The sequence below is a fragment of the Sphaeramia orbicularis genome, chromosome 4 (genome assembly GCF_902148855.1).
Source record: "Sphaeramia orbicularis chromosome 4, fSphaOr1.1, whole genome shotgun sequence".
Classification (NCBI taxonomy): domain Eukaryota; kingdom Metazoa; phylum Chordata; class Actinopteri; order Kurtiformes; family Apogonidae; genus Sphaeramia; species Sphaeramia orbicularis.
In genome coordinates, this window is record NC_043960.1 from 41,215,174 (window position 1) to 41,239,889 (window position 24,716).

General features: G+C 39.1%; 1 protein-coding gene across 4 annotated transcripts in view; it reads left to right on the forward strand.

Annotated features, from left to right (window-relative positions):
• Window positions 1–24,716, forward strand: part of sbno2b (strawberry notch homolog 2b) — a 65,010-nt gene that overhangs the window by 25,728 nt on the left and 14,566 nt on the right. For 2 of the 4 annotated variants that reach the window (XM_030131954.1, XM_030131956.1), the window contains 14 exons: window positions 15,503–15,679; window positions 17,665–17,751; window positions 18,424–18,529; window positions 18,673–18,833; window positions 18,939–19,072; window positions 19,286–19,376; window positions 19,789–19,932; window positions 20,032–20,149; window positions 20,247–20,352; window positions 20,547–20,700; window positions 20,790–20,966; window positions 21,152–21,249; window positions 22,259–22,341; window positions 22,507–22,686. In XM_030131954.1, the coding sequence (XP_029987814.1) occupies window positions 15,503–15,679; window positions 17,665–17,751; window positions 18,424–18,529; window positions 18,673–18,833; window positions 18,939–19,072; window positions 19,286–19,376; window positions 19,789–19,932; window positions 20,032–20,149; window positions 20,247–20,352; window positions 20,547–20,700; window positions 20,790–20,966; window positions 21,152–21,249; window positions 22,259–22,341; window positions 22,507–22,686 (1,816 nt within the window). Of the gene's footprint in view, window positions 1–2,152; window positions 2,568–15,502; window positions 15,680–17,664; window positions 17,752–18,423; window positions 18,530–18,672; window positions 18,834–18,938; window positions 19,073–19,285; window positions 19,377–19,788; window positions 19,933–20,031; window positions 20,150–20,246; window positions 20,353–20,546; window positions 20,701–20,789; window positions 20,967–21,151; window positions 21,250–22,258; window positions 22,342–22,506; window positions 22,687–24,716 lie in introns of those variants that run through there. The other 2 variants (XM_030131957.1, XM_030131955.1) reach the window with 2 other exon arrangements.

Here is a 24,716-nt window from a genome sequence, read left to right on the forward strand (position 1 = left end):
AATAGATGTCAGTGTTTTCAAAAACTGAAAGGTGCTTTGTCTGGTTTACTGGCATCAGATAATCTTGTTTTTCTTGCTGGAGGCTAATCTTGATATAAACCAGCTGGTATCTCTATGTTACTTCCTTCTAAGACATCCTCTAGCATTGTCAATGGGCCTAGCCTAAAGGAGGAAGTTAAAGGTCAGCTCAAAGTGTAGACGTTAGAAGCACTTTTTTCATGCAGGAGCACTCCTACCCTCCATACATTTGGTATTTATTTTGAAGCTATATTTATAATAAAAAGGGGTTTAGTGTTTAGACCAACTGATTTCTGCCTAAATGCATGCCTCTTACATATTGCACTACTGCACATGCATATGTTTAGAAAATGCTAGCCCTTTAAGATGTAAAACCATGTGCAAAACCAATGTTATGCCATGGCTGAACTAATATAATAAAGCTTGTGATAAAAACAAATTTTTATCTGTTTTAAGATCAGAGTAACGACAGAATCTGCTTATATTTAGTGCCATAAGACATTGTCACAAATGTTTACAGAACAGCAGACTGTACACACTGTATGTGCATGTAAGAGCAAGATGGTTTAATGTGTAAAGTGTCTGTGTTTGTGTGTTGTCATCGAAGTCAGACATAGATCTGTCCTTCTTTAGGCTGTGATGTAATGAGGTAAATGTGTTTGTGTGTGTGTATTTAAAAGAAGTTCATCAATGATTCATTCCTCCCTGATGGCCCTTGGTGACCTACCTAACACACACACACACACACGCACACACACATACACATACACACACACACACACACACACACACACACACACACACTGTTCAGAGGATTCCCACTCATACTAAGATGACACCATGGACAGGCGCCACTCTGTCTCTGAAAGCCTGTCTCCCCCTCATCCAGTAGAGATGGACATTACAGTACCTTACCATCCTACTTTGATATCATGTGTTACTGGAAGCTGTGCATGCAGAAGCACCCCTCTACTCTGGAATTAGGCAGAATGCATTATTTCTGTTTTTAAATTCCACAATTTCCTCATTTATAACTGTCGCTTTAACAGTTAACATTGCTTCTCTGTCAGGAAAAAAAAACAGACATTTAAACACTTGTCTTTGATCAGCATCTTGCAGCTGCTGAAATAACCCATTTGCCGTCAGATTCCCAGAATTTTTTTTTTTTTTTTTTAACAATCGCGCTCCTGCTGCCAGTAAGCAGGAATGACCGTTTATGATGAAGTATTTGTGTGTAATTGTGCACAGATAGAAGCTGAAAAGCTCTTTGAGAGACTTTTCAACCCGTCTGTTTGCAGCTTGCACTTGACTATTTGTGGTTCATTCAGGTTTCTCCAGGCTAATATTAAGTCAAGTACACAAAGAACCTTTATTCAGTTCTGATAAAAAGGCATACCTACTATATATCAAATGCTATTGTGTGAATGTACAAGTAGCTCATAAATTACACCAATATTTGAACAGTACACATATACTGTATCCACATTTATTGTGGGAAAACAAGAATTACATAGCTTACCATTAAACCTAATCTTGTACTGATTAACTCAAACACAACAGAATTAATTAATAAGGAACCATGTTTGACAGGCAATCTGACAAGCCAAATCTGCTGGGATCTGCTTATGCATTCTCATAAGTGACTCTCCTCCCCAGTTAGCTAATTAGACATCTTGTTTGCCTTCTCATTAGCTTTTACACCTCAGAGCTATCTATCACTCTGTTAATCAGTAATCATTACTGGAGCAGAGCAGAGTCTTGAAATCGAGCCTGTGCAGACAAATGGAAGGACAAAAAGCAGAGGATGAAGTAAGACAGGCAGCCAGGCAGGGAGTCAGTCTCTAAATATAATAATCATTAAATAGTGGCCCAGGCCCATTAAACATAGCGGTAAGCAGCGGGGTGTGAGGAGCGGCCAGGTCCAGAGCGCAATACTGTTTACACTACAAATGCGGTTGAGTTACACCATGTACAGTAAAATGGGCCCGACTGCCAGTAACTCTAGTCACTTACCAACAAAAGCATCATTTCCTGAAAGCTCCTCCCCTCCTCCCTCCCTCTTCTGCCCTCCTCTCCCCTCCCCTCCCCTCCTCTGCTCTCTACTCACTCTCCAACCACCTTTCTGAGCTCTGAGGAACTAGTCCATAATCACTATGACTAAACCCTCTATGCAAATACCTGAGTGTCCTGGTAAAGCAGGAAGCATGTTTTAGACGTGTCTGTGCCGCTGCCTTATGAGAGAAAGTTTTGTATGTGTGAGTTCAGCCACCAGAACATACCTGTGGTAGAGGCAGATGTGAGTGTTGGACCAGAGAGGAACTGGGAAAGGGCTAATAGTGAATGTCCACTGTTGGGTGGAAGTGCACCAGCTGTAAGGTGAACAGTTTGACCATCATCACATGGAAGAAGCTGTCGTGTACAGGGATTCAAGGTGAAGCAGGAGTGTATGTGTGAGTGTATTTTACCTCCCTACTGCAGCGTTTGGACCCATGTCTCTCATGCAGATCTGGACTAAATTGTATTCACAGCTAGGACGACCGCTTCCCAAGGTACTGGCAGCATTTGATTCTTTTGTTTTTTTAAGATGAATTAACATTTCAGTCTGTTGTTTTAAGTGTTCTGCTGATCCCATTTGTATACATTGTATATTTGTATATAACCTCTAAATGAGTAGTTTCACAAACTGAAAGTTTATTTTGTGAATAGTTTTATTTTTTTAACTAGAGAAGCTCTGGATAAGACTGTTTAGCACTTTATCACACACCGATGGTTGTGTTTTTGCTGTAACTTCCTTCATGAGTTTTCAAAAATACTTCCTCGTCATAACAACAGCTGACACAGACATGTTATCTTCTTTTCACTTTATGTTCTTTAGGACTAAATGTTGGCATGTAACTCCATTGTAGATTATTTTAGGTTAAAGCCAGAATTACATTTAGGCTTTTAATATCACTTTAAACACTAACACATCAGCTCTTTATGGTCAGATCAAAAAGTCAAATAAAGTAACCTAAGCTTCTAATTTGGCCTTGCTATTCATCTCTGTGGCCTGTTAGCCAGTCAACAAACCCAGCTGTGTGAATCTCTTTGCCACCAGGCCAGTGTGCCGTTTAGTCACCGGCACACCACTGAGCCTCTCATTCCCAGCCAGGAACTATGACAAATGATTGTCCGCCTCACTCCTCACTGTCTTCCAGTAAGTGCTACAACCTGATATCTTGTCAGGGCAAACAGCACTCTTGGCTCTTCTCTGAATGGCGTCACATATTGCATTGTTGCATTGTACTCTAAATAGAAGCAACGACAAACAATTTTTTGTTACAACTATTCCTCAAATGACTCGGTGTTGATTTTATTCTGACATAACCAACATTAATCTAATGTCTTAATGTCTTTATTGCTTGAGCCAACAGGCCTCCTGAGCTCATTCCCACTGAATTTCCGATTGTATTCATTAATAAATTTCACAGTTTTAATATTTGTTGAGACACTGTACAGTCAGTAGTCTCCATGGTTTATGCTTTGTATTCAAATAGGAGTACATACATAGGGCACAGTGTTTTGTTGTCGTGTATTTAATTTGAGTGTTCATTAATGAGTTTTTAACATTAGCAACTCTCCAGTGGTCATATGAATTAATGGATCATCATTTTTGTTTCTGATCCTGCAGCATGCTTGACACTTTTTTTTCTGTCTGACAAGGAACTCCTCATTGTCATCTTTAAAAGTTAGTATCTAGACGTCAAAGCCATGATGCAGTTGTATTTACTCCTCTGCTAATCTACTACTATGTCAACGAGGTCTTTTAGCAAATTAGTGCAGTGGGGTAACGTCATGGTGGGCTACGTATGGTTTCCTGGTATTACATTAAACCTCAAGTGCGACCTAGCCATGCAGCTTACGGGAAGTGAATTTTTAAAAAAAAAAAGGTGAGGCAAGAGAAGATCAGCAAATGCTGCAAGAAAATAAAGAAAGACATTATGTACCAGCAATATTTCAGAATATAGGTGGTACAGATAATCTAGTTCTGTTGCCGTCTAATGTTTTTGTTCATTTTATTTTTTGTCTTTGTTGTTGGTAGTGATGATGAAGCGGGAATAGTTAATGTCACAATGGCCATTTCATAAAAAACAAAAATGATGCAAAAAATTTGTTTTCTAGAAGAACTATTCTGTCACCTTTAGAACTTAAAAAAAAACCAAACATTAAAAGTCACAGCTGTATCTTATTAGTACAGCAGTCGTCTGTGGCTAGATTTGAATGCATAATACTTTTATTTACAGCTGGATGTAAGGTGGATATATGTGGGGATTTTTTACATCTTACTAAAAAACAATTTTTTTTTTTTCTTGTTTTTTTTTAAATACCTGCCTGTAGAAACACACTCCAAAGTACAGTTTCTTCTATACTAAAATCTGACCCAGTCTTAAATAAAACCAAATCTTACTCCACATTTTCCGGGTGCAGAAGGGGCTGTTACGAGTGGTTATGGGTAGATGCATGGCTTAGCTGATAGTGCTGATATTTTTGCAGACAAAAATTCCTATCCGTAAAGGTGCTGGCCATGTTGAATCTTTCTTCTGTTTGAAGTTTGCACATTGTCTCTGTATCACCATGTTTTCTACCCACAGTCCACAGAGACACTACTCCAAAATTTGCTAAGGTTAAGAATATAAAAGTGAATGTGTGCTTCATGATACTGTGGTAATCTGCCCACGGTCTTGCTCAGTTTGACCTTGAGCATTTTAGACCTTAAACACTTAATTCACGTTTAATTTATGTGTTGTACGAAAAAGAAATGTGTTGGCACAGAGGGTCACAGTTTAACTGCTGTGTTAATGCCTGATGTGAAAGAGAAAACTGCAATCACATCCATTTCTGATTGAAGGCATTCAGAGAGGTCCTCACTGAATCAAGGCAAGGTTTTTGTAAAGCACAAAATGATTGTTAAAATTGCTTTTCTGTCAGAAAGTTTCACCAGTGTGATGAAGATGGTTTTGTGGTATTGTGTTGGTTGTCAGATTGAGCCAATGTTAAAACACATTCTGTTTCTTGCTAATACACAGTGATTGTTTAAAGGGTAATTTTTACTTTAAGCAACTGACAGACTAATTTTACTTCTTGTATTGTTTTTTTTTGTTTCTGTCAGCAAACACAACAGCGTTATTGCGGCCTAGATATTTGTGTGTCACTGGCCATAAAAGTGTAAACCTTTTTTCACAAGTAGGATAAGAAATAACCAACTTACAGGAAACAAGCTCTCTAATCTGAGTAACAGGATCATAGTCCACTGACACAGGTGTGTGAAAGCGTGGGTTTATCAGGCATAAAATAAAAAACATCAGATTCTTTTTTTTTTTTTTTGCAGTGAGAAGAAAAACTGCCAGTATACAATTGATGTTAAGTTTCCCTTAATGGTCCGTCAGACCTCCATGTCTAATATTACTCTCCCACAGGGAGCAAAAATAGGATTATTTAATCAGATGTGCTGGGTAATTGTATCATAAAGGGGCTGAATTTAGTATTTCTACTTCAAAAATTGAAAAATGACCTAGAAGTGTTTCAAATAAAGAGTTCTGATGTGATGTCAAATATGTCACTGTTAGAGGTGGGCAATATGTATCGCCTACAATAATACCGTAAATGTTGATTTGACAATGTGCAATTTTACATATCGAGTATTCATACTGTCTTGAAATGAAAACAAACGGACAGTGCATAGATGGTAAAGGAGAGGCGCGTGAAAGTCCTCATTGGCCGAATGCGTGCCTCAGAAGAAAATCAGCAGACAGGATTCAGTCTTGTGGTGACTCGGCAGCACCCAAAACACATCATCTCACATTGAGGAAAGATGCAGGAGTCTGCTGCCTCAGTGGATGATTCCATAGTAGACGTGGGTCCACATCACTAGCCTGGAAATGGATCGGTTTTGACCAGACTGATGTTGGTCAAAATAACGTTATATGCAAACCGGGGCGCTGTAAAGGGGGGTAAACGTGACAAATTCATGTGGAGGGGGTCCAATGGATACAGGTTAGAAGCTGTGAAAATTTCATGTAAGATCCACTGTGTAATAGAGGAATAGAAGCCGGGAGTCGGACATTGAAAGCATGTTAGGTTTCACTTTCGTTTCACCCTAGCGTTGGTTACAATAGTTATGGATCGCACACCCACATCCCCACCCGCCCATGTTTTGCAGAAGATGTATGAATGACTTAAAAAACAAACGAGCTGTTGTTCTGAAACGCTGTGTCTATCCATAGATGTCCTGGTAAGCAAGTAGTTTTACAGCATTTTTTGCAAAAAAACAAGAAAGAAAGAAAGAAATTTTTACATTTTAAAGGATATCGTCAGATTATCGTTATCAGGAAATTTTTAAAAATAATCGAGATTTTGTTTTGCCCATATTGCCCACCCCTAGTCACTGTACTGCATTGCAGAGACATACGTTGAATTCATTCACAGGCACTGATCAACGTGTTACTGTGAATGTATGAGACCACTAGAAGGAGTATGGAGTCACTCTGCCACGGCAGGAACTAGGGATAGGAATTAATAAGAATTTAATGATTCCGATTCCATTATTAATTTTGCTTATCGATCGGATTCCTTATCGATTCTCTTATCAGTTCTCATTGGGTGAGGGAATAAAAGAGTACAAACTGTCTTTTATATATCCATCTTTGCACAGAAAATGTATCATATACAGTATGCACAAATAATAATTTTAGATGACGCTGGACCCAGGTGGTGGTGGTGGTGGGGGGGGGGGGGGTCATCACACCATACAACTGTACAAAGTGAAAGTGAAACCTAAGATGCTTTGCTAATTCCTCTATGTCTCCCGCTATTGTGCACCTCATTTTCCATTTTTCTACCTTAGTGAATTTTTATTTGAGGGGTCAGGACTTTTGTTGCCCCTCCTTAGAACTGGGCTCGGATGACACCCTGGTCTTTGTTCTGCTTCTAGATTCACAAGCGTCGCGAAGTAGCGTATCAAACATGTGACATTCCTGCAAATTAATTGCATGCATGTTTGTGCATATTGGAGGGATTTCCCCCCTTTGAAGAAATGGAAGCTTTGCAAGTGTGACAAGTGGCCCTGGTGTCATCTTTTTACCAGAAATATAGCCGTACTTTGGAGCGTTTCTGCCTCGACGCCATGTTGGCTACGTTCTAAACCAGAATAATTCAGTGTACGTGTGACATCATCACACATGCGCAATGAAGGCGGAATCGATAAGCAGAATTGTTAAGCAAGCAGGCAAACGATTCCAACGAATTGAGCTACCGGGAACCAGTTATAAAAAAAAAAAAAACTGTTCTCGATTACCCACTCTACCAGGAACTGGTAAACTATTTTCAGTGTCAAAGAATGTGACCAAGTGATTTAAAATAGACGCACTGGCATTGTTTTCATAACAGAACACAACTGTAATGTAAAAGAATGGCATTTTATGCTCAAATTGCAGCATTCATTCTCTCCTGGTGAGCATGATTATCAATTTTATGAGGGTATAAACATGTTATTATGTTTGATACCATTTGTTGAAACTAAACTTAAGACTAAACTGTGACAGTTCTGACCTTGTTTGGACTATTCCAAGAAGATCTTTAGTTCAGCTATTAATTACATAAACTGTGAGGTGTTTTGTGGTTTTACCGTGGCTGTTTTCTGTCCAAAAACAGAGCTAAGCTAGCAGCGATATAATGTAAACAAGATGGTTTTGCATTGATTCTCGGTGCTCGGTCCTTAACTATTGGCTGGCGCATACATAAAGTGTTATGGTGACCTGCTCTGTGAGTTTTTGTTTGAAGGTGAAAACTTGATGATACCATAATATAGATGTATATAAACAATGAATTTTACATGTTTGTTGGTGAGTGATACACTTTGTGGATAAATAGCGTTCATTTGTTGGTGGTAGTCACAAGTACATTCTGGAATGTGACTCCTCCCTGCTTTTGAGAGGATGGATATATTAACTTTGTTTGTTTACTGTATAGATTTCATATATGTTGAGACCCTAATAGTTTCCTATAGGTGCCGAATATAAATTTTAAAAAACACAAATCGCGGTACCTATCTTTGTTGTTTTACTTTTTTGAAGAAAATATCATTTGCTTTGTAATAATTGATGAGCATTTCAAACCATTATGTTGTTTGTGAGTTGATTTTATTTTTGAAAATTTTGTAACATTTTTAGGTTTTCTTTTGTGTGTGTCCTGAAACGGTTGCAATTGTCACCACATACCCCTGTGTGGTATGCTGTGTTGAAATTTCTGCATAACTAACGCATCATCTTGTGTCAGCACTTGCATCACAGACACACTTCACGACATACACGTACAAAAACACACACAGTATCTTGGGTGCAAACTGTAGATTATAACTGTGAGCTCTCTCTATGAATGCCAGTTCATCCTCATATCACCCATTCACAGGTAACTTCCTCTTGGCACAAACCCAAATCCACAGCACAGATAAATATCTCTGTTTTTCTGTCCCGTCTCTGGTTCTTTCTTTCTCTGTTCCATGTTTTCTCAGCATATGTGACTTGTCTGTTGGTGCCAAAATGATCTGCTGAATGTGTCCTGTGCAGCTTAAAGCCCTGTAACACATGTAGTAAAGTACAATGTTGAGGGTCTCATAAGTACACAAACTAGGAGAACTTCGTTTGAACTTCCATCATTCACCTTCTAGCTGAGACAGTTGACATGGCATTCCCTTTATTTCCCAGAACATATGAAAACATTGGAAAATTCCAGGAGGCTTCTAAGCCGTGAGCCTTTCCTGGCTTAGTTTACTCTGACTTGGCATGACATGAAGGTCTGCCTGTCAGCAGGTTGCTGAACTGGGTATACCACTTTGATTTGCCTAGAATAGCTGGTCTGGTCTGTGTGATTTATGTAATGATGACAATACTTTTTATCTTTTTCTGTTTTACATGTACCTGTTTAGCACATGCAAATGTAGGCCTAACTGTGGACACATTAGAGTTGAGCTGGAACTTGCAGCAATTGCAGAACTTTCTTCTACCTTTACCTTCCACATGCCTTTTGTTTTCAACATTAGTTTTGGATTTCAGGTTTCTGATTTTGATAGGATGCTGCAGCTAAAGCTACATATTGTAAGAACTAAAAATTATATAAATATTAATTTCCATATATAACAATCAACCATGTAGCCATTTCAGTAAGTCTTGAATTGAGCTTTAAACCATTTGTGACAGTTTTTGTTCTGTTGTTCAGTTTGTTTTTTCCTTTTCATGTTTTTGTAGTGTAGTTTTACAGATATTATGTGGAAGACCTTGATTCTGACAAGCTGAAACAGATAGAATGGAAGACTGCATCAACTGAATATGATTTTAAACAAGACTTTTAATTAAAAATTAATTGTTGCACAAAATATTCTTATTTTTGTTGCTGATTTTTGCAGGGAATTGAATTACATTTTGTTTGTGTTGTATCATTACAGCACTTTTACTTTTTTGTGTTTTTGTGTCTGTTAAATGAACTAAAAACTAAACTTTTTTTTTTTTTAATCACTTTTCAAAGTATCTGTTTACTGCTACTTTTGGTCTTAGTTTTCCTTAACTATAATAACCAACTAGTACACACTACAAATCCATTAAACAAATTTATTATTTAATAATGATGATAGAAGCTTATCTACTGGCAGACCTGTGTAGAAGCTTAATCAAAGAGGTGCGTTGCCAAAAAAGTCAATGTCTGTCTGCTACAAGTCTGAGAAGGTCAAAGAAAGCAAGAGCCTAAAGCTGTGCTATTAAAGTCCCACTCAAACAGATATGTCGGGGTTGTTGGCCATACAGACAGCTTGGTATAACATAATCCAGTGCCTGCAGTGTTACAGTGGGTGCTCTAACACACTGCAACATTTAATTGGTCTTTTAGAAAGAGAAATCTTCAAAACTCTGTGTACAATACATTTTAGCTTAGTCTTAAGTGTGGAACAGTAGCTTAGTGTGTAAATGATCTGCATCATTTAGTGTTTAACGTTTTAGGAAATATGATGCGATTATAATTATTTGACTGTAACAAATATCTCCCTGAACTGTACTTTGAGCAAGATCCAGATTAATATCAGTGAGAAGTGAGTTTTGGGTCAAATAGATCCTTTTCCTGCAGTAAATTTCTGTGGGAAAATATAACTTGGATAAACACACAATGAGAGGCCAAAGGCAGAAAGGATGGGAAAAAAGGAGGGGGCTGGAGTGTTAAAAAACTGAGAAAGAATAGGCAAGAGATGACCGAAATTTATGGCCGAGATGGTGAGAAGGTGAGAGGTGCATGTTTGTGTATATGCTGCATGTGGGCGTGTGGGGTAAGTGGGAGGGCAGGGTGACTTGTTTCCTGGTCGGAAAAACAGCCAAGCTGGCAGTGTGTAGGAGGGGAAAGCCCTGGAGCTGGCCGGCCTGCCCTTACACTTCATCAGGTTGGTGAGTTTAACAGGATGTGGCCAAGGACTAAACACTCTGCTTTTTGATAACACAGCAATATATTATTACTTAAATAGAGGTATTTTTTACCTGGAAAGCCTGAAAAAGCAGAAATTTCTATAACAAACACAATATATTCACAAGGACAACAGTGCTATTAGCAGGTTAACAATGCAGGGAAGGTGTGTTGAATGCATTGAAAAATGGGGAAAACGTCTCCTGACTAAAACAGAAAGACACTGCACCTTTTGGTAATGACAGCGATCTGCTCTGACGGTGATGTAACTCAGCTTTTTGGGAAACGTAAACTCTATCCCCGGGGGCCAGTTTCACAAAGACAGACTCTGACTAATGCTTAGTCCAACGTCACATTGATTTCTAAATGTATCTATTGCACAAAGCTGTTTAGTTCTGTCTTGACCATCTCAAGTAGGATTAATTTGCTTGGAATTCTGGGTAAACTATAAAATGGTCGATCTTGTCGCCACTCAAAACCACTCGGCTTTAGTCACAACAACAGCAAACCTTGACTTTCAGGAAGACTTATAGTAGTTATGCCACTGCACTGTGCTGTACTGTGTGTGTGTGTGTGTGTGTGTGTGTGTGTGTATTCTCAGGCCTTGTTCGACTACCGGATTAAACCACAAACTATAAATTATGACCACTTATTTCTCCCTTTTGTCCGTTCTTATCTGGCTCTTAGTTCCTAGTTTCATTATAGGGTTGCTATCTTTTTGGCTTAAAATTGGGCCAACTTGACTTTTGTAAGACTGTTTAACTTGAATTAGACTAATGTAAAACTGAACTGAGAGACTGATTTAACACTTTAAACAAGTCTAAAACCTTTATGAAGTCATACTCTGGACATCACTCATTTTTAACCTCCTCTAATTATCCTCTGTTAAATACCATAGATGGCAATTTTGATTAGAGACGGGGTTTTTTTGTCTGTAAAAGGGCATGGTGATATTTGAAGACAAAGGGAGGTACACAGATCTATGGAAATTGGTGTTTATAAAACTAACTTTGAGATAGGACTCAGATTTCCTTGTATGGCAGCATCTGAACTTATCTGTGAACTGTCATAATCAGTACCATTGTATTATATCTGAAACAGCTGTTCCTTACTTTTCCTTAGTCTGACGGGAAGAGCTGCACAACAAGCACATATTTACTTCTTCCTCACTGTTTTGTGCCGGTTGATATTTATTATATAGCCTGAGTGCATTTGGCAGCTTAACTGTGATTTTGTATTTACGTGGGCAGTTGTATTATGTGATGGTGTTTAATCTTATTCATCACAATTAAAATATGTGAACGTTAAAAGATGATGAAGCCACACTGTGTGTAGGTGGTTTATGTTTAGAATAAACATGAAAATGGGGTTTTACGTGTTCTTAATTTACATCTACAATACACGCATATACAGATTTATGCAAGCTGTTTATTTCAGTTTCAGTTTCCTTTGAAGACATACCTGCACGCACAAACATTCAGATTTGTTTAAATGTGTATTTTTCTGCAGCAGTAAAAAGAGCATAATGCAGAGGCAGGATTAGTAATTATACGTTTGTGTGGTTGTGTGCTGTGGAAGGAGCCTGATTACCATCAGAGCAGTTGGAATTCAAGCCTTATCTGTGCTTGGCAGAGACCAGTCTTAGGAACACTAGATGAACTAGGTCTGGGTATGGGGGCCTGCCAGGGGACAAACGCTGCTGCCTCTGTTCCGCTCCGCTTAACAACTCGATTAGTGGGGTTCTGAGGTCGGCCATGTCTTGGTAAGCACCAACCAACCTGCTGCAGTTTTTCTGTGATTCCTTCGCACTGGGATGGGTCGTTGTCAAAACACAAGCTGCATCATCACAGCGATTGCAAAGTCGACATGCTCCGTTGCTTGTTGTCATGTGACATGGAAAAGACAGGATATAACATGGAGCAATGACCCCCAGGTAGAAATACAAATCACATACTTACAGAAGAACTTCAGCCTCAACTCAGATTACTCCATTGTGATACATAACCTTTAAGAGTTTCATAAAAATATAGCCTTTTCTTCGTTGAAACTATTGTAATGGCTCACAGTGTTAATTGTATTCATGTGATGCTCTATTCTAACCCATAAAGACCCGGTGTTACTTTTGTGTCAGTTCCCAAATGCTTTTTTTCTCTATATTTAACCTTTCTTAAGTGATTTATCCCCATTTATTACAGCATTATCCTTTCTTTTTTGCATTTTTTTTCAGTAGAATCATATATTTTCCTATATTTAATTCACTGATCCTGTAGATGTTCATAAAAGCTCAGATTAAAGTTGAGGGTTATGAGATCAGAAACAGAAAACTAAAGAAAATGTTACTGTTTCAGCAAAATACATCACTAAGTGAACATAAACCAAGTGTGTTCATCCACTGTCATTCATCAAACTCCATGGGTTTTACTGGTGAATCAATGTTGTAGAAAATGACAGTGTTTCCACGTTCACTACGGAGCCTCTGAACGTCCAAATGGGTCATATCTGATGACCATGAGAAGATGACAAACTGTATTTTACACCAATTATTCACATGTATCGATAGAATTAGTGGATCAACAGGTATTAAACAGTTTCGATCAGTAGACGGTTTAGGTCAGGAGTGGCTGTTTGGGTCTTTATGGGTTAATGTCACAAAACTAGAAAAAATGCACTTTCTTTTATTGTAAAACACGTGCCAGTGTACTTTAGTGTTTGTTTCCACAGTTGTTCTTCTCCAAAATGACGTCTCTTTTGACACAATGTTCCCTTTTCCCCATCTTCATTTAATAGAGCCGATAATGGGATGAAAAAAAAACTAAGCAAACTTGAAGGAAAAAATAAGATGGTATTGGAAGATAGTATAGGAAGACATACAATTTGCGCATAACTCCCAGGTGGAACATATAGGAGAAATTAAAAGGTGGGAGAAAGTGACGTATTATATGAAAAAGAACAGTAGTGATATTTCATAGGGATCTTTTCCACATCCGACCTGAAAATAAGGCAGTTGTTCCACTCTGCTTTCTGCAGGGCAGATCAACTATGGAGAGCCTACTTTCAGAGCTCATGCCTGATCTTGCCCTCAGGAAGCACACACACACACACACACACACACACACAGCAACAGAGGCAGAAGGAGACAGAGTAAGGTAGGGTGAGTGAGTTTTAGAGAGCGCCATAATAATAGAGCTAACAATAACACTGATAAGTAGAGTGCTGTACCCTTGAGAAAGTCCTCTTTCTAGTATGCAAACATCCATATGGTGAGAATGTTGCTTTATTTCTCTCACGTCAGCACACAAAAATATCCACATGTATCTGCACAAAGGACTGTGTTTGTCTGCCTGTAGTTTGCCTCCCTCACTAGGCCCCATTCCCACATGATGCAGTCATGTTAACACTAAGAGCTCCACATCTTGTGTCCTCAAGCCTGTGAAACATTTTCTGTTGAACTGTGAGTAATGGCTTGTAGGCAGCAATGTCAGAAGTCAGTATAGCTTCTTGGCATTAATGAGTAGCAGTAACATTACTAAGACTGAGTCAGCATTGCAGTTAATCATTAAGCTCTACTTTTGTACACTGTTTCTGGACATTTTTGATTATTGCTGCTAGAGACAAACCTATTAATTCTGTCTGTGCATTTAAATAAAATCATGAAAATGGTTCCTCATTTGATTAATTCCAGACTTGCCTACTAATTCATTTATTTATCACATTGATGTCAATGTTAAGTTCACCAGCTGTCTGTTTTCTAATGAAGTCAAAGAAACGTACTTATTGGACAATGTCACATTTTTTTCAGGGTGGAATATTGGATGATTAATTGGTTATGAGCTTGTTCCTGAGCCACATGATCATTATTAATATTCAAAAATACACCATTGGTTGACCTGTAATAGTATTAATTCTTCTAGTACATGACATGTGCTTTCAGTAACATGTTGTGCATCAACCCAAACTCTTCATATTTAAGAAAAAAATGTAGTTCATGGAAGTGCTATTTGAAAACCACTAACATTCTTCCAGTGTGTTCCGTAAACATTATAGGAATAGTCGTTATTTTTCTTGTTAATTTATATAGTCAGCCTACCCTAAAGTGAGATAACTAGGAAGTGAAATTGCTGAATTAGCAACTTGTATCCTCTGGTAGTTGTCAGAGCTTTTTCATATCACTCTGAGGTTTCAGCTGGAACATGGGGGTGTGGGAATCTCCACACATGGCCCAAAGTGCATAAATATAGTACGTGTACACAGTCACACATACTGAGGGCTGCACGCAGACTCACAGTTTGTCTTCTGTTCAGCTCGTTGTTGCCTACCCTGCTCTCTCCTCCCTCCCCTTCGCTTAATCCCTCAATCCCTATCTCCCCACATCCATGTTTATAAGTCTCCCGGGGGCCCAGGGGTGCCTGTGAGAGGCTAGTTAAAGAACATGGCATGCTAATGGCTTGGAAGGGATATGAATAGAGGGGCGACTGGAAGGCAGCCATAGCTGAAATGACACACAGACACAAGCAGTCTCATTATGCCTGCCCATTGCTTTCTGTTTTACATGCTCACACTCACACATCTGTGTATGCTTAAGTTTTTCTTAGGCTGCTCGTTTTACATCCAAAAAAAAAAAAAGTGCCACGTTGGCAGAAGTCCAGATATAATATGCCCCCTTTGTTGTCATAGGTTCATTCCCATTAATACTAAGTCGTCACTGTTTTGATGGCATTTGTTGATATTTGTTTTTCTTTCACTGCTCCTGTAGTTCATGTTATGTAATGTAAGTAGGCTGTATGATGTTCCTTCAATTCTCATGAAGAGGGATGGTTAAAGGATTTCTTAGAAAGGCTTTGCCTGACTGTGGTGACCTCCATCAGTTTTGATATGCCAATTGTCATGTCACTCTGTGAATTTCTCTTCTCTTTTTAGGCAGAAAATCAATATGACTCACTGCTGTGTCCTATATTTTGCTCTGTTTCTGAGAGCGAACTTAACACCACCTCTCTTTCTGTGCCTTCAGGACCTGTCCTGCATTGATGACCTCTCCACAAACTCCCTGTTCTCCTCTCCGGCTGACTCGCTGTCGGAGTATGCTGATGCCCAGTCCTTCATCAGCACAGACAACTTGGACACAGTGCCCACCCTGTGGGACGTCAACACTAGTACCACCACCACACCAGCACAGAGCCAACTAGAGGTCAGTAGCAAGCATTCACAACATATGGTTATGTAACCTAAACTGGGTTGGATCTACATATGTGTCTTTACAACAAAAATAACAAGAGGATCAGATCATCCTTCTTGATCTCTGATAGGGCGTTGGTTCCAGGGCGTATCGTCATTCTTCTGGTGATATAGTAAAGGCAATGTCATCCTCGTAGTCCAGTCTGATAAATTGTATTGTCATCATCAATATGATGAATGTGTGCACTAAACACACTACATAAGCTAAGTGCCGGGAATAAGAAAAATAGTTGCATTAACCTTAGTCACGCATTCATGCTCAATATGTGAGTACTTGACATGGGTCATGTGTCCACGCTGTTTGGTCAAACAGATGAAACCCCAGATCACAGTCAGCTACCCTCAGATTAATTGGTGTCAGTTTGGTGGCAACTGTGTGGTCAGCTAACATAAGGGCTGAGAAATGAAAGAACACTGTACACTGATTTCTGTGTGAAACAGCAATAAGTACAGTAAAACTTCACCTATAAAAGTCTGCTGATGTTAACACTTGGTTCTCAGTAGGGGTGCACCGATACCACTTTTTTCCAGAAGTACTTACATTTGATTACTTGCTGATACCAAGTTCTGATATGAGTACTTAGTAATACCATTACAGTTCTTAGTTACTTTTGAAAATGTGCTATATTGTCGTTGTCATTAGTCTGACTATAACGAAGTGCTGCTACTGACATTTAATGTATTGGAATGAGTGTTTCTCAATCAATCCACCAGAGGGCGCCACTCTTAATTAACCATACTTGCCAAATACCACGAAGAAGAATGACATTTTTGAGAAGAAGAAGAAAGTCAGTAATAACAAACATGGTGATGACAGAGGAGGTAATACCAATGTGGATGCTAATATTGATATTGATGAAAGTAGTTGTCATTAGTATGTCAGTAGTTTTTCACTAACTCAGATAGTTGCTCTTTGAAAATATCTGCTACCTCCACAGTTCCCGGTGGTACTGCTTCTCCATCTTGGTACGCACAGAGCCTTACATATAAGATAATATGATGAGCTTTATATGACTGTGGGTATGCATCTGCTAGCTCCCGGAAAACGGACCGAATTATGTGATGAATGTACGCTCCATCCGTATCCATCAGTGTCTTTAACGTAACTTGCAGTCAGTGTTACTTTTGTCACCGTCATTTATTTTAAAAAATCTCCACACTGCTAACATTACTCCTCTGCCATGTACTTGCTGCACTATGAGATGAACGTCACGCTGCCGTCAAGTGGTATGTTTGTGGTGTGTTTTTGTATCGGAGCACTTTTACGAGTATTACTACACACACTCAGTATCGGACCGATACCCAATACTGGTATCAGTATCGGTGCATCTCTAGTTCTCAGCACAATTCAAGACTCCATCAGGATCTTCATGCAAACACACAAGCATACATTGTAACTTTAAAAAGTCTTAACCTGTTGACGTGTTCAGCACAGGTTGTAGTCTAGAGCTCTTTCAGAGAGTTGAATTTATCTGCAGTATAGTACAGTATCCAACTTTGTTTTCAGCAGTCTTTCCTTTATCCCTGTTCTCATTGCTGTTGAGTCCTCTTTGAATTTGATGGATGCGAGGATATCTTTTTGATACGAATCAGAGTGCATTTATTTCTCCTGCCCTCTGAAAGCCTTTTATGTTTTCCTTTTCATTCTGCCCTCATTTCATCCATTATGTTTCCCAGACACACACGGCTTTATCTGCCTTTTGTTGTTGTTGTCGCTGGCTTTTCACCGCCCGTCAACAAATTGCATTTTGTGGAGTACTGCTCCGGCAGACATCTGTGAAGTGTCCACACGCTGTTTTGGGCAATATGCATACAGAAAAACACAGACATTTACGCAATAAGAGATTAATCATGTTTTCTTTTTGTTGGTCAGTTTTCATGTATTTGGCACCATGTTTATTTGAGTTTTTCTTTCTTCATTTTGTGTTTTGTTGGCAGCTAAAGGGGAGCAGCAGGTTTCATGGGTTGGCCAGTTTGGATGATATAACTGCAATTATCAGCACCCCACCTTTAGGAGGATTCCAGGTAGCCTCACATGCCTTCTCCAGTCTGATGCAAAAAATGAAACCAGCTCTCTAACTTGATCAGGCTCTCAGATTATGTGTGCAGTATGGACCTGTGTGTTTGCAATACTAGAAAGGCTTGTATTACTGTCTGTTTTCCATGGAAACATACACTAACTTGCGACTAATGTAATACTGAGGGCCACATTTTGACATGAAGGTAGAACTAAGCTAATATGTTTAAGACAGACTAAAGTACTTTGGTCTGCTTTGGCAAGTCTTTATTGCCACAGATGATGAAAGCATTGCTTCGGATTGCACATAACTGAGCATTCTGCAAATACACACTGTCCAGAGAACAGATTACAGCATGTATTGTTTTTTAAGAAGTGTCTGCTACCTGTTTGTTAAAATGAGGCCCTGTGCATTTGCATATGATGTTGGCATTCTACATTTGCAGCTAGATTTCAGAGCATTCATTTTTTCCGCTTCAGCTGGGTTCATGCATTCTTCATTTGTTATTTTATCATTGCACTGGTTAAGATGTGCTGTGCAAATCCTTACTAACAGCTCACATGCCTCTGACTTTCAGCTACATACTGTTTACCAACTCCTCTTCACCTGGACTTAACCAAAATTTATTACTCCCAAATTATTGCTAATCCATCACTGAATTAATGTTTGATGTTACTAGGCTCAGAGACCCCAGCCACAGCCAGAGGAGGAAGAGGATGCTGAGGAAGAGGAGACAGAAGAACTGGGACATGTAGACACATATGCTGAGTACAAACCCTCCAAATGTAGGTCACTAGAACAAATGTCAACAGTTGACTGCACATTAAATCATCTACTTTTTCCTTTTTAATACAGCACTATTTGGTTGTATGATCCAACCTGACATTGCCTTATTTCTAAAATATTCTGCTTCATTTTGTCTCTACAGCCACCATAGGAATTTCTCATCCTGACATAGTGGTGGAGACAAACACACTTTCTAGTGTCCCTCCACCTGACATCACTTACACTCTGTCTATCCCCCAATCAACTATCAACAGCGGTTTGCTATCTGCTCTGCAGCTAGAGGCCATCATCTACGCCTGCCAGGTAAATACACTGACACTTCTCATGCAAACAAATTAATTTGAAACACATCTGTTTTTGACTGTATGGGCTCCTCTGTTAATGTGTTTGCTCTTTGCACACACTCAGCAACATGAAGTGATCCTGCAGAACAACCAGAGAGCAGGCTTCCTGATCGGAGATGGGGCAGGGGTCGGAAAGGGACGCACTGTGGCAGGAATCATCCTGGAAAACTACCTTAAGGGAAGGAAGAAAGCACTATGGTAAGAGAGAAGACTTTATCACCCTATTGATTTGTTTCCCTTGTAAATGTTGACCTCTGCAGGGATCATGAACCAGTTTAAAACAAAACTATAGTTTTTGTTTAGATGTATTGATTCAGAAGCTGTGATTTATATGCAAGGATATGTTGAGCATGTTGAGGTAAATTGTGCAGAAGCTGGTTGAATTACTGATTTTCCTGTTCTTGCCCTTAGGTTCAGTATATCCAATGACCTGAAATTTGATGCAGAGAGAGATCTCAAAGACATAGATGCACCCAATATTCCTGTGCATGCCTTAAACAAGGTGAGTCTGAATGGAATCAATGGGAAAGCCACACAGATTGTTTCAGAACAGGTTATCTTTATTATCATTAGAGTTATTATTATTATTTTGTTGTTTTTTATTTTAGTTAAGTTTTAGTCAATTCTACAAGTGCTCAAGCTATTTAATTATTTTTTTTTGTTTTAGTGTTGTTTTTTAAGGTGTTGTGATGAAAATCTTGGTTTATAGAAGTTTTTCTTGAAAACCTTGAACCATTAACACTGGAGGAAAACAAAACAAAGTCTACCTGCAGCTCCATTTCCTTTTACTTTCATTTGCAATGGTCATTGTAATTTTTCTTTCATTTCTGTCAATTTTCTTACTGATTTATTTCAGAGTTTTTTTTTGTCACTACATAATTTTCTCAAACCTATTCTCCTTGTTGCCATTGTAGATTAAGTATGGAGACACAGCTACCTCAGAAGGAGTCCTGTTTGCAACTTACTCTGCGCTAATTGGAGAGAGCCAGGCAGGAGGGCAGCACCGGACCAGAATTAAACAGATCCTGGACTGGTGCAAGCCAGACTTTGATGGAGTTGTATCCTTCTTATTTGAACATCATTGCATCAAACAGTGGTTTAGTGTACATTAGTGTTTCGTGTCTGCCTTTTTTGCCCTTGACCCCTGTGCTTCCTAGATTATTTTTGATGAATGCCACAAAGCCAAGAATGCCACATCTACAAAGATGGGCAAAGCAGTGCTTGACCTGCAAAACAAGCTGCCACGGGCCAGAGTGGTGTACGCTAGTGCCACAGGTAGGCTGGCACACAAAGACACACAACTGCCCTTAAATCCGTAATGCAATCCAACAGAGGATTTAAAAAATAGATATTTCTGTCATCTCTGTTACAGGTGCCTCTGAGCCAAAGAACATGATCTATATGAGCCGCCTGGGAATCTGGGGTGAGGGCACACCCTTCAGGACGTTTGAAGACTTCCTGCACGCGATTGAAAAGAGGTTTGTATAGTGACATGTTGCAGAAATTCATTGTATTACATTGAGGTGTTTTGAAAGGCTTTCAGTTGTATGGATACAAACTCATCTGTAAATCACTGTCCTTACTGGAAAATACTTTACAGTCTGTTTCTAGTAATGGATTGTTGACCAAAGATTGAATTTTGTTGAATAATTTATATGCTGTTTGTATACAGAGGTGTCGGTGCCATGGAGATTGTCGCCATGGACATGAAAGTGAGCGGGATGTACATTGCCAGGCAGCTGAGTTTCTCAGGGGTGTCTTTCCGAATTGAAGAGATTGGACTGGACAGTGACTTTAAACTGGTTTATAACAAAGCTGCCAAACTGGTGAGCATCACAGTTCTCATGCTTATCATGTTTGAAATGGGAAACACTGAACTCTGAAATGACTGTACTTGTCTGGAAACCTTCTTCAGTGGGCAGAGGCTCTGCAAGTGTTCATGCGTGCAGCTGATGAGCTGGGCCTGGTCAGCAGGAAGTCTCTGTGGGGGCAGTTCTGGTCATCTCACCAGCGCTTCTTCAAATACCTCTGCATCGCTGCCAAGGTCCGCTGCCTGGTGGAGCTGGCTCAGAAAGAGCTGGGGGCCGGAAAGGTCAGCATAACATGCACTGAAACATGGACCTAAGTAGTACGTATAAATAACCTGTGGAAAGGTCCAGGAGCAGTAACTGGACAATGATGAGAACTGCTGAAGGAGTGTAAACAGTCTAAAAACTTAAAGTACTTCATGTAAAACCTGTTTAGTTGTTGATGTTTATTTGTTTCTCTCCACCACAGTGCATAGTTATTGGACTGCAGTCTACTGGGGAGTCCCGCACAAGAGAAGTCCTAGATGAGAACGATGGGCACCTTGATAGATTTGTTTCTGCAGCAGAGTGAGTAAAATTGGACTGATTCTTTGGTGTGTACTTTTGCCCTGAATATCTCTCCTATGTCTCCTATTAAAGTTTCAGTGGGCAGTGTGTTTTGGCATTATCAGGCAGCACTTCCTTAATGACCTTTAACCATCATGTAATTCAAGTGGCCTGTGACGAAACTGAACAACATGGCAGCTCGTCTGCCAGAGATTTTTTTTTTTTGCTTAACTTTACCATAATGACACGAAACTGTGTCACATAGTCGATTTTTGTAAATGGTCTGAGTTTAGCACAGAGTGGATAGACCTGCAGGAGGGTGTATATTTTCTGTGCTGGTATTTTCTTGTCTGATTTTCTCCAATTGTAGAATTAAAACACAGAAATACAGAATATAAATGAATAATTGTCCTAACTCAGTTGCTGGATTAGATGAACAGATAAAATACTCATTTTCATCTTCCTTTACATATGTTTCACATCAGCTTACAGTTTGGTAAAGTTTCACATATTCTTTAGCTGTCTCTTTTTTTTATTGTTTATTTCCTGTAATCTGTAGCAGTCTTGCATTTTCAACTTGGATTTCCTTTTGCTGCTTCATGAAGCTGCCAAATTGTTTGCCAAACCTTGGAGAAGCACACTGTCTCCTCATACAGTCTATAAAATAGACAAGTATTCATGACATGCAGTTTTAACCTTCACCATTCTCCTTTAATTAATGAATAGCTCAGGCAGTCTCCGGAGCTATTTAAATTAATAACAAATTACTCATCATAGAAAACTGGAAAGAAAACATAAGTTCACAGTGTTTTGAACTTATTTGACCCTATGTTGCTTTGGGCAGACGTGCCTGAATGTCTGAGTGTATTAGATCACACACAACATGTTCATCTTCCTGTCAACACCTTTCAACTATAATGAAGCCTACTGAGGAGCTTGACGTTTCTAATTGTCTGGTCTCTCCTGACTCGCCCTGCTCTTAGAATAAATGTTTCTCACTCCTCTCTTTTCTCCTCCTTTTTTCCTTTAGGGGAGTGTTCCAGTCTCTAGTAACGAAGCATTTCCCTTCAGAAAAACAGAGGAGAGAGAAGGCCCCGGGGAATAAGAGGAAACGTAAGTGGGATTGCAACACCGTTCCACCAAGTGCACACTCAGACCGTTTTCATATCAGGTTTCTCACTGGTGTTGTTTGCAGCTATCACAATGAAAGATCATTTAAAAACCTGATAAGTTTTGCTTATTGTTTCTAAATATAATCCTGATGTGGAAACCAAACAGGTAAGCCAAGAGGTCGGCAGCCCAAGGTACCTAAGCACACAGTGGACAGCGGAGGTGTGATCAACATAAGTGATGACAGCAGTAGTGACTCCGATGGTATGGATACAGACTCCAACTCATCACCGGATTCCCTAGAAAACGACGACGTCATCTTTGTGAACCACACTAGCTGTCAGACGGGTACGATGGGTTTTGTCTATTATTTGTTTTATGTTCATTTGGTAAAAATAGTATTAGAAAGGGATGATGGAAATGACAAAAAAGAAGCATCTCATATTTTGAAGATGTTTTATGTTTGTTTGATGTGTTTTTTATATATTTTGAGAAAAAAAATCACCATATTTCAAGAACAACTGACAATATAACAGGGTTAAAATTTTGTCAAATTGTCTCTTAACAGATATTAAGAGAAACTGCATAGTATCAAATAATATATTGAAACAATAGGCCTGTTATTAAATAAAATCCTGATTAAATACAAACAGCAGCTGCTAGAGTCATACCGCTGTATTTGATTCAATTGGTAATTTTATCAACTTCAGTAATATTAAGCTTTTTTCTCATAAATATACAGCTCTGCTTCTATTATGACTCTGTTGTCTTTATATTGTAATTTTAAAAAATAATAATTTATTAGGGCTGGGCAAGTTAACGCGTTATTACCGTGTTATTCATTAAATAACGCTGACAATTTTTTTTAATCTCATGTTAATGCCATTTTATTATAACTTATATTATTCTGCCCCTGTTTGTGTGCGTGTAGCGATTAGCTCGGCAGATAGACAACAGGTTTGCCAAGAAAAGCCGGATGCTGAAAACTTCTCTCCAAATTTTTTACTTGAGACTCACTGTAAAACTGCAACATACACACGAAATATGTCTCAGTTCTGTTCATTGCCTTGGTACATTTACATGGCATTATACATTTAAATGAATGGGAAAAAGACTGCTAGCTCAATTCTAACTTGAATGGGAAAATCCATAGACACACTAATGATTAGCATTTATAGATTAATTTAAGATTTACGACGTCTTTTTATCCAGCAACAAAGGTTCACATCAGAGATATTTTATACTATTCATTCTTACAACAACTGAACATAAAATACTCACAGGCAAACATTTTTTGGGCCATACAAACAGAGTGAAAGAAGCATGTCTGTTAGTTCCTTCTTATGTCCGAACAGGCTACGGTAACACCGCAAGTACAATACACACATTAGTGCAATTTATTTCGACCACTAGAGGGCCCCCTTTGCTTGCTTTTAACAACTGAACATCACATATTATTGGGCTCATTGGTATTAGTACTTATTAGTGGGCTTAAGACTCCTGTCAATCACTCACAACCGAAAATAAACTGGTGGGGACATAAACATGGAGAAAGGTACAGGTCTTTTACATGGACATTTTCATTACCTCCGCCAAGGAGGTTATGTTTTTGCCAGGGTTTGTCTGTCTGTCTGTCTGTCTGTCTGTTTGTTTGTCTGTCCGTTAGTGTGCAACATAACTCAAAAAGTTATGGACAGATTTTGATGAAATTTTCAGGGTTTGTTGGAAATGGGATAAGGAAGAAATTATTAAATTTTGGTGGTGATCGTGGGTGGGGGGGCCCACGGGGGGGGGGGGGGGGGGGGCACTGATCAGCCTTGGCGGAGGTCTGCACTCTCCGAGTGCTTCTAGTTTTAAATGTCTTCAGATGGTGGGGTTGAGAAGGACAAAGTTGTTTGTAAGCACTGCAATGTGGAATTATTTTTATCACTGGAGTACTTCCAGTCTGAAATATCACTTTAAGGCAATACATGCTGTTGATGCCTGCCCCCCCCCCCAACTATCCAATTAATCGTGATTAATCACAGAAATCCATGCGATTAATCATAATTAAAAATTTTAATCACTGCCCAGCACTGAATTTTATCCTAGGAGTGAACATAAGCCTGTTTTTGAAAAAAGGTTAATACACATAATGGGTGATGTAATAAGCTCTGATGTAGATAACATTAGCTCTGATGAATCATCTGTTTCCTTAAAAGCACAAAACAAAAAGTACCAACAGGTGTACATGGACAGATGGAGAGACCAACTCGCTCCTCAGTTTCAGTTTTCCATTTGAGATGGAAAACAATAACAGGATGATCTTTATCTTGTACTTTCTTGGTTAATGCTCTGTGTTCTCACAATAACAGCCTCCTGTAGTTGGTCCAAATCAG